At 41.0% G+C, this 9,976-nt stretch overlaps 1 protein-coding gene across 2 annotated transcripts in view; it reads right to left on the reverse strand.

Moving 5' to 3' along the window:
* Window positions 1-9,045, reverse strand: part of LOC127620589 (receptor-type tyrosine-protein phosphatase beta-like) — a 30,190-nt gene extending 21,145 nt beyond the window's left edge. For both annotated transcript variants that reach the window (XM_052093758.1, XM_052093757.1), the window contains exons 1-2: window positions 8,957-9,045; window positions 8,281-8,467 (exon numbers count right to left, since the gene is read on the reverse strand). In XM_052093758.1, the coding sequence (XP_051949718.1) occupies window positions 8,281-8,285 (5 nt within the window). In that variant the 5' untranslated portion in view covers window positions 8,286-8,467; window positions 8,957-9,045. The remainder of the gene's footprint in view (window positions 1-8,280; window positions 8,468-8,956) is intronic.
* Window positions 9,046-9,976: the final 931 nt, after the last annotated feature.

Consider the following 9,976-nt stretch of genomic DNA (forward strand, 5'->3'; position numbering starts at 1 on the left):
TACATTACGGCATGTTTTCCATAACGCTACGACGTTCTCAATATAATTCATAATCCCACGCTTATAATGAACAACGCGTTATGGTTATTGTGTTATTAAAAACTGTGTACGCAGGTGTTACAGTTAACATGGTAACACTAAGTTACACCTGGTTTACTTGTATGTTACTGATTAAGAAGTAATGTCAAAAAAACAGTTATAACTGCATGAAGATGAATGGTAACACAATACTGGCAAAATACTGTTTACATCTTGCAAATGCATATGATTCAAGACTACAATTCCCCAGAACGGAGGGAGGGGCGGGTGACCAAACCTCATTATCATTTAAAGTCATATGCACTGAAACGGCGTGCTGAAAACGGAGCTGTTTTTGAGCAGTTAAAATTAGTGTTTTCTTAAAATACTAATGAGAATTTTTAATAAAAGTATATTACAAAGTTTTCATTTATACCCTAAAGATTCATATTAACTTCTACAAAAATGGCATTATATGACCCCTTTAAGGTTACAAATACACACACACACACACACACACACACACTCCATCATTGCAATCTTGACATTGCAGCCTGTTCATTATAGCCGCAATAAAATATAATAATAAAATAGTAAACCTACCATATAAAAATTACTCTGTTTAAATAGTCAGTAGTACAATTCAGTATCATTCACAGTAAGCACCGTTCCACTGTGATGTTTCCAAGCATATTTTTGCGCATGTAAAGAGGATGATTTTCTACGTCGGTATTGGAGCGTGAGTAAAGTACAAAGCCTATAATAACTGGCAGAAGGTAGTAAGAGAAACAGGAAGTCTGTTATAACTTCTGCATACATTAATTGATCTCGACGAAACTTCAGCAGTGTGTTCGCTGTAAGAGGCCGATCGCATGGATGTTGCTATTGTGAGTCAGTTATAGCGCCACCAACTGGCAGAAGGAAGTGTGTCACTTTCAAAATGCTTTTAAATCACCCCCTTATGTCTCAAGTGAACAAACAGACCAACAGAAAGTCAGATATTTTGGTTTGAATGTGGATTTCTTGGAATTTGCACACATCTTCTCGACGGTCGATGCGAGCTTACGTTATTGCCCGTCGTGCGCGGCGACCCTAAAGGCCCAGGGGTGGCGGTGCCACCGGCTTGGGCCCGTCATCGCTGCTCGCAGCTTTAATTAAACTATTGATTTTTAAGTTGTTGATTATGAGAATAGAATTAATATATTTAAAGTACACTCACTAAGCACTTTATTATGAACACTCTGGTCCTAATAAAGTGCCATACATGGTCTTCTGCTATTGTAGCCCATTTGCCTAAAGATTTGACATGTTGTGCATTCTAAGATCCTCTAGCTCACTACACTTGTACAGGGTGGTTATCTGAGTTACCGTAGACTGTCAGCTATTTCTGTCAGCTCGACAGAAAGATTTATAGTCCAAAAAAAAACAATGACTTAAATATTGATTTGTCTCTCATCCACAGAGCTGAGATATTTTTCCTAAATAATCTTCATTTGTGCTCAGCAGAAGAAAGTTATACACATCTGAGATGGCATGAAGGAGAGAAAATTATTAGAGAATTTTCATTTTTAGGTGAACTATCCTTTTAACTAACATTCCAACATTCTTACTTACTATAAAAATGTTAACTAGCTATATTTACACTACCGGTCAAAACCTTTGAAATAATTGACTGAAATGTTTCTCATGATCTTAAAAATCTTTTGATCTGAAGGCGTATGCTTAAATGTTTGAAATTAGTTTTGTAGACAAAAATATAATTGTGCCACCATATTAATTTATTTCATTATAAAACTTTTGATGACAAATGGATGACTTGGACCAAATAATAAAGGAAAGGAAAGTCAAAATCAAAAGTAACAGTTGGTATCTGGTGTGGCCACCAGCTGCTTTAAATACTGCAGTTCATCTCCTCCTCATGGACTGCACCAGATTTGCCAGTTCTTGCTGTGAGATGTTACCCCACTCTTCCACCAAGACACTTGCAAGTTCCCAGACATTTCTGGGGGAAATGGCCCTAGCCCTTACCCTCCAATCCAACAGGTCCCAGACATGCTCAATGGGATTGAGATTCGGGCTCTTCATTGGCCATGGCAGAACACTGACATTCCTGTCTTGTAGGAAATCACACACTGAATGAGCAGTATGGCTGGTGGCATTGTCATGCTGGAGGGTCATGTCAGGATGAGCCTGCAGGAAGGGTACCACATGGAAGTGGATGTCTTTCCTGTAACACACAGAGTTGAGATTGCCTGCAATGACAACAAGCTCAGTCCAATGATGCTGTGACACACCGCCCCAGACCAGGATGGACCCTCCACTTCCAAATCGATCCCGCTCCAGAGCACAGGCCTCGGGCTAATGCTTCAATGATAGACGCGAGTCCGACCATCACCCCTGGTGAGACAAAACCATGACTCTTCAGTGAAGAGCACTTTTTGCCAGTCCTGTCTGGTCCAGCGAAGGTGGGTTTGTGCCCATAGGCGACGTTGTTGCCGGTGATGTCTGGTAAGGACCTGCCTTACAACAGGCCTAAAATCCCTCAGTCCAGCCTCTCTCAGCCTATTGTAGACAGTCTGAGCACTGATGGAGGGATTGTGTGTTCCTGGTTTAACTCAGGCAGTTGTTGTTGCCATCCTGCACCTGTCCCACAGGTGTGCTATTCGGATGTACCGATCCTGTGCAGGTGTTGTTACATGTGGTCTGCCACTGCAAGGATGATCAGCTGTCCTTCCTGTCTCCCTGCAGTGCTGTCTTAGGCATCTCACAGTACAAAATTTAATTTATTGCCCTGGTCACATCTGCAGTCCTCATGCCTCCATGCAGCATGTCTAAGGCACGTTCACGCAGATGATCAGGGACCTTTGGCATCTTTCTTTTGGTGTTTTTCAGAATTAGTAGAAAGGTATTCATTGTTTATGGTTCATTGAAAAACATGGAAAACATTGTTTAAACCCTTTACAATAAAGATCTGTAAAGTTATTTGTATTTTTACAAAATTATCTTTAAAATACAGTAAAATACTTTCCTGAAAAAAGAAATCTTTTTTGCTAAGTTTATATGTCTGAAATATACATTTTATATAACTGAGGGCACATGGATATATAATAAAAAACAATGCCAAATTACCTTTAAAAAGAGAAAACACACTATTTTAATTCTATCCCTTTTTCTCTCTCCCATTCTTTTACATCATTCATATATTTAATATGACTATAAAATAAAATAATAAATATCGTCAGTAGAGATGAAGCATACCGTCACTATTTGGCTTTGTAAGGCAGTGTTTTATGTTACTGCAGAACAACAAACACATTTGACCTGTAATCTTTTAATGAATATTTTCCTTAATTTCAGATGGCAAAAGCTTTGAAGAAGATACCAGTGTGGGACAAATGTATGAAGTATTGTCATTGAAAGGGATTCTTACTAAAGTTCAATGCTATATTACACTGATTGGAAAATGTTCATTTAATTATAAATTGTTTTCCTGCCTCAGTTATCGGCATTGCCAAAACCTGCTATACACTTAATCACTTTAAGAAAAATACCATTAGGCTACCACAGTTCCGCAGCTTCCTATACGCATATTACACAGTCTACATAGGACACCAACTCCGTAGGGGGACACCATAAACTCCACCGGCTGCTCTTACTCGCATGTTATAGGTTATTGAAGGACCCTGTAGCATTTGCAGAACACAGTCGATCGCCTCACGCTCACATTTTCTCATCGCACCTTTGCAACATACACCTCATTACCAGGGTAATGCCATGGCACTGAATGATTGATCATGTTCATGTTTGATGATACTGACATGGTACCCCAAGGCACTTTAAAAAATGCCATGGTTTTCTCCATATAAAATGTTTGAAAGGGGTTTTAAAAGCAGTGTTTTTATGTAATCCAAGTATCTGGCATGTAAGGAGTAATAAGTTATCTAAAAGATATATATTATCGTCCTGGTTCATGCTGGTTTTCATGTATATACGTATGGTACACCTTCGCTCTTTAGTGTTGGCATATGAAGAACCCAGGGTTTCCCTCCAAAACCTTCCGATTTCAGAATCGTTTTCAAAAATTAAAGGTGTATCAAAGGGTCTTATTTCTCTTTTTTATGGTAAAATGTTGATGTTTTAAATACTTATTCAGCTATTATTAATATTGGTGCGGAAGATATACAGTCAAATATTTGTTTTATTATTTGGAATGATTAAATTGGGAAAATGTCTTCATCTCTAAATTGTCCTTTATGTCCTCAAAACACTGTTGATACTTTTTTTTACATGTTTTGGGGGAATGATGTTTAGTTTGACCTTTTTGGTCTAAAATTCGCTTTCAAATATCTTAGACATACCTTGCTTTTCATTGATTATGTTTTTGAATGATGATGATTTAAACAGAAACAGACAGTATCTGGCTTGCAGGTTGCACAGCAGCCAAAGTATTGTTAGTTGATAAGTGTAAAGATACAAGCAATCTTTCATTAAATCAGTGTATATAGAAACTTTTGGAGTTTTCTTGTGTGAGGAATTGATGGGGCCAAACAACAAGTAACGGATGTCTGGGTTAATACCTATAAAGTAAAAAAATTCAAATAAATAATATATATATATATGTATATATATATATATATATATATATATATATATATATATATATATATATAGTTGTTACTTCTGACAGAGTCTCTCCATCATCATTGTCTGACTCCGGTTCAAACATATAGGTTTGAACACCACTATTTTCACTGTCAGTCATGTTGCTTACGATGTCTAATTATCTGAAGCAGAGATGTCAAAACTCCGCCCTATTCTGGATATGGGGCAGGGAGCACCAGCTCATTTGCATTTAAAGGTACACACATAAAAACAGCTACCAAAAACGTAAAAATTCCCACCCAAAAATTGGCAATTTCAAGTCAAGTCAAGTCAAGTGGTTTTTATTGTCGTTTCAACCATATACAGTTATTACAGTACACAGCAAAACGAGACAACGTTCCTCCAGGACCATGGTGCTACATAAAAACAACAAAGGACCAACATAGGACCACATGAGACTACACAACGAAATAAAATACCTATATAAACTACCTATATATACCTATATAAAGTGCACGTGCAAACATGTGCAAAAAGTACAGGACAGTACAACAAATTACTGACAATGAACAGGACAATAGACAGTGCAGCGCCGACCAGTACTCAGTAGTGCAAAAAGATGACAGTTTCTAAAAATGTAAACATAACATACTATGAGATAATGTTCTATGCACATAGCAGTTATTGAGGTAGCAGACAGTTATAAAGTGACAGTAATTAAAGTGCAACTCAGGACACGTGTGTGTCAAACCAGTCTCTGAGTATTGAGAAGTCTGATGGCTTGGGGGAAGAAGCTGTTACACAGTCTGGCCGTGAGGGCCCGAATGCTTCGGTACCTCTTGCCAGACGAGAGGAGGGTAAAGAGTTTGTGTGAGGGGTGTGTGGGGTCGTCCACAATGCTGGTTGCTTTATGGATACAGTGTTTTTTGTAAATGTCTTTGATGGAGGGAAGAGAGACCCCAATGATCTTCTCAGCTGTCCTCACTATCCTCTGCAGGGCTGTGCGGTCCGAAACGGTGCAAGTCCCAAACCAGGCAGTGATGCAGCTGCTCAGGATGCTCTCAATAGTCCCTCTATAGAATGTAGTGAGGATGGGGGTTGGGAGATGTGCTTTCCTCAGCCTTCGAAGAAAGTAGAGACGCTGCTGGGCTTTCTTGGTGATAGAGCTGGTGTTGAGGGACCAGGTGAGGTTCTCCGCCAGGTGAACACCAAGGAATTTGGTGCTCTTGACGATCTCCACAGAGGAGCCGTCGATGTTCAGCGGAGTGTGTTCACCTTGTGCTCTCCTAAAGTCAACAACCATCTCTTTTGTTTTGTCGACATTCAGGGACAGGTTGTTGGCTCTACACCAGTTCGTCAGCCGCTGCACCTCCTCTCTGTATGCTGACTCGTTGTTCTTGCTGATGAGACCCACCACGGTCGTGTCATCGGCGAACTTGATGATGTGATTCGAGCTGTGCATTGCTGCACAGTCGTGAGTCAGCAGAGTGAACAGCAGTGGACTGAGCACACAGCCCTGGGGGCCCCAGTGCTCAGTGTGGTGGTGGTGGAGATGCTGTTCCCGATCCGGACTGACTGAGGTCTCCCAGTCAGGAAGTCCAGGATCCAGTTGCAGAGGGAGGTGTCCAGGCCCAGCAGGTTCAGCTTTCCAATCAGGTGCTGGGGAATGATTGTGTTGAATGCTGAGCTGAAATCTATGAACAGCATTCGAACGTATGAGTCCTTATTGTCTAGGTGGGTGAGGGCCAGATGGAGGGTTGTGGTGATGGCATCGTCCGTTGAACTGTTTGAACGATACGCAAACTGCAGTGGGTCTAGTGAGGGGGGCAGCTGGGTCTTAATCTGCCTCATGACGAGCCTCTCGAAGCACTTCATGATGATGGGTGTAAGTGCGACGGGACGGTAGTCGTTGAGGCAGGACACTGAAGACTACTTTGGCATGGGGACGATGGTGGTGGCCTTGAAGCACGTTGGAACAACGGCGCTGCTCAGAGAGATGTTGAAGATGTCGGTAAGAACATCTGCTAGCTGGTCTGCACATCCTCTGAGCACTCTGCCAGGAATGTTGTCTGGTCCAGCAGCCTTCCGTGGGTTGACTCTACGTAGAGTTTTCCTCACATCTGCCATGGTAAAACAGAGCAACTGGTCGTTGGGAGGAGGGGTGGTCTTCCTCGCCACCACGTCGTTCTGCACTTCAAACCGAGCGTAGAAGTCGTTCAGCGCATCTGGAAGGGAGGCATCTTTGTCACAGGCAACTGATGTTGTCCTGTAGTTGGTGATGGCCTGGATGCCCTGCCACATGCGCCGCGTGTCACCGCTGTCCTGGAAGTGATGTAGATTCTCTGGGCGTGTGCGCGCTTTGCCTCTCTGATTGCCCGTGACAGTTTGGCCCTAGCTGTTCTTAGGGCTGCCTTATCGCCTGCTCTGAAGGCGGAGTCTCGGGACCTCAGCAGCGTGCGCACCTCCGCAGTCATCCACGGCTTCTGGTTGGAGCGTGTGGTGATGGTCTTGGAGAAAGTGACATCATCAATGCACTTGCTGATGTAGCTGGTCACTGATGCTGTGTATTCCTCCAAGTTGGTAGAATCGCCATATGTTGCAGCCTCCCTGAACATGTGCCAGTCAGTACACTCAAAACAGTCCTGAAGAGCAGAGATGGCTCCTGCTGGCCAGGTTTTCACCTGCTTCTGAAGCGGTTTTGTGCGCCTGACTAGCCGGTCTGTATGCTGGAATTAACATAACAGAGATGTGGTCTGAGTAGCCGAGGTGGGGGCGGGGCTCCGCCGTGCAGCGCCTGGGATGTTTGTGTAAACAAGATCAAGCGCGTTCGCCCTCTCGCTTCAAAGTCCACATACTGATGGAATTTAGGGAGCACTGTCTTGAGATTTGCATGGTTGAAATCTCCGGCGACAATAAACAGTCCGTCGGGGTGAGCGTTCTGCAGTTCAGCTCATAGCCCCATACAGTTCACAGAGCGCTTCCTTAGCGTTAGCGCTGGGGAATGTAAACTCGGTTATGCAAACAGTGGTGAATTCCCGTGGTAGATAAAAAGGTCTGCATCTAACAGTCACAAGCTCCAACAGCGATGAACAGTAACTAGAGACTAGCATAGAGTTCTTGCACCATTCCGTGTTGATGTAAACACACAAGCCACCACCGCGAGTCTTACCGCAGAGAATATGATTTGAACATGGTATAATAAATAATCTGTAGGGTATTTTGAACTGAAACTTCATAGACACATTCTGGGAACACCGAAGATTTAAATGATATCTTGTGAAAAGGGGCATAATAGGTGCCCTTTAAGTTTTGATATAAGGACCATGTAGGGGTCATTTGAGTAAATCAACTTAGAGAGTTTATTCTTTCTTTTTTGCTTTATTTTGTTATTTCTTATATCCCAACAGGCATACAACAGGTTGTGCCTGCACAACTTATGCATCCATAAATTAGTAAATACACTAGTCTTTGTGGTTCAGTATAACTCATAGTAATAAGGCGATTTTGAGATGTACCCTGTTCCAAACCATCTACCATCAGATTGAAAATAGCACATATATCATAACTATCATTACATGACTAATCAGTCAGGTTTCTCATCTGGTCTCAAGTTTAGTCATACAAATATTATACATTCAAACCCCTTCTGATTCTTCTTACCTCATATTAAAGCGCCTTTCATCCAGCTTTAACTTCTATCCATGTGTTCGGCAAGAGTTGTATTGTTTTGTTTTTTATCCTTTTGTCCTTATGATCATCCAATGGTGGAAAAGAAGACACGGTTGCCGTCAAGATTATTCTGCTACTGTCTTGATTCAGATGTCCATTACCGTCAAGTAGTCTGATCCTACACGTCAAGCAAGAACAATATCAATGGGATTTGACAAAGTGACTTTCAATAAAATGCAGCATGGGTTAGTCTCAGTTCTTTTTAAGTAGGCCTAAATTAGAGTCTCGGTTTGAGATTTTTGAGATCCCTTCTAAACCTCTAGAGAAGACACATGTAAGATTACTGAAACATCTGAGAAGCAGAAACCTTCAGCAAAAGTTTCCATTTGTGCTTAATTTAATCTCAATGCTGTCTAGAAGAAACGACTGAGATATTAAAGAGATCTCATTTGGATCATGACTGATCCTTCATGACTGTTAAAGACATTAGTGTAACATACAGTAAAAATGATCAGTTTACTTCAGTCAGTCACACCAGAACTCAACTAGGCGCTCCAGTGATTAAACAGTACCGACAGGTTTGCGAGGCAAGCTAGTGGCACCGTGTTAGTTAGTTTTAAGTTTATAATAATCAAAAATAAATAAGTAAAAGAGGCTGACTGCTTACCTTTTGTGTTCATAGGTGTGTAAAAGACACAACTGCTGCGTTCAGCACGAATGTGTGTGTGTGTTTGTGTGTGTGTTTCTGAGCAGAAAACCAAACAAGTATAAGGTACAGTGCCGGTTTAACCGGTTTGACTAATGGATTAATATGGCACAGCACAGAACTAGTTCATCTCTTTGTGTCTCTTTCCCTCTCCCTCTGAATTGACACAGGAAAATGCTAAATGCAAATGTGGGTCTTTACAAGAAAAAGAGATGCCTAGATTATTTACTATTATGTCTGATGATCCTGTTGTATTGTTGAACTACACTGTACTATAAAAGGCTAAAGACAGTAACAAAACCAAAACTGACACTTAAAGGTGCTGTAAGTGATTTTTCTAATGCAATGGAATGCAGAGAATGTTCCTACTCCCTGAAACATACCATTGAAATAAATGTCTAAATGTATCTCACCGTTCTCTGTGACAGTACCTTGTAAATATCAAATGAAAATGTGGCTGAGGGCCACTGTCACTTTTTTTTAAACAGCCTTTATCACAGGAGTGCCATCTTTAATTTTGACGGGAATAAAAACGAGGCTGTGAGGGTGAGTTCGTCATATCTAAAAATCGTATTTACGAAGGGCACATAAACGCCACCATTTTCTGAAGACTCTGTATTTTCTTTGAGACCCGACTTTCTGAGTTAGTTGGGCATGTGTTGATTTAAAATTCATAGCAGAAGTTACTGTGGTATTGAGGAATTGTGATTGGTAATAAATCAGTTTTACTTGGGGATTTTGACCGTGCAGTTTAGTTTGCAATCATTCTTTGTATTGTAAATAAAGAACGAAGACAAAACCTTCCAGTAAATAAGACTCGTTTAGCTGGTTTACTCAACTGTAATTGTTTGAAAAAAACACAAAAAAACGACCTTTATATTGCGGCACTAGAATGATCAAACGGCTATAAAGAGTTAATTACACACATAATGCATGACTTTGTACTTTATTTTGTTGCATTAGTGCTAAAAAAAAAAAAAA

Source organism: Xyrauchen texanus, chromosome 27 (assembly GCF_025860055.1).
Source record: "Xyrauchen texanus isolate HMW12.3.18 chromosome 27, RBS_HiC_50CHRs, whole genome shotgun sequence".
NCBI classification, from domain to species: Eukaryota; Metazoa; Chordata; class Actinopteri; order Cypriniformes; family Catostomidae; genus Xyrauchen; species Xyrauchen texanus.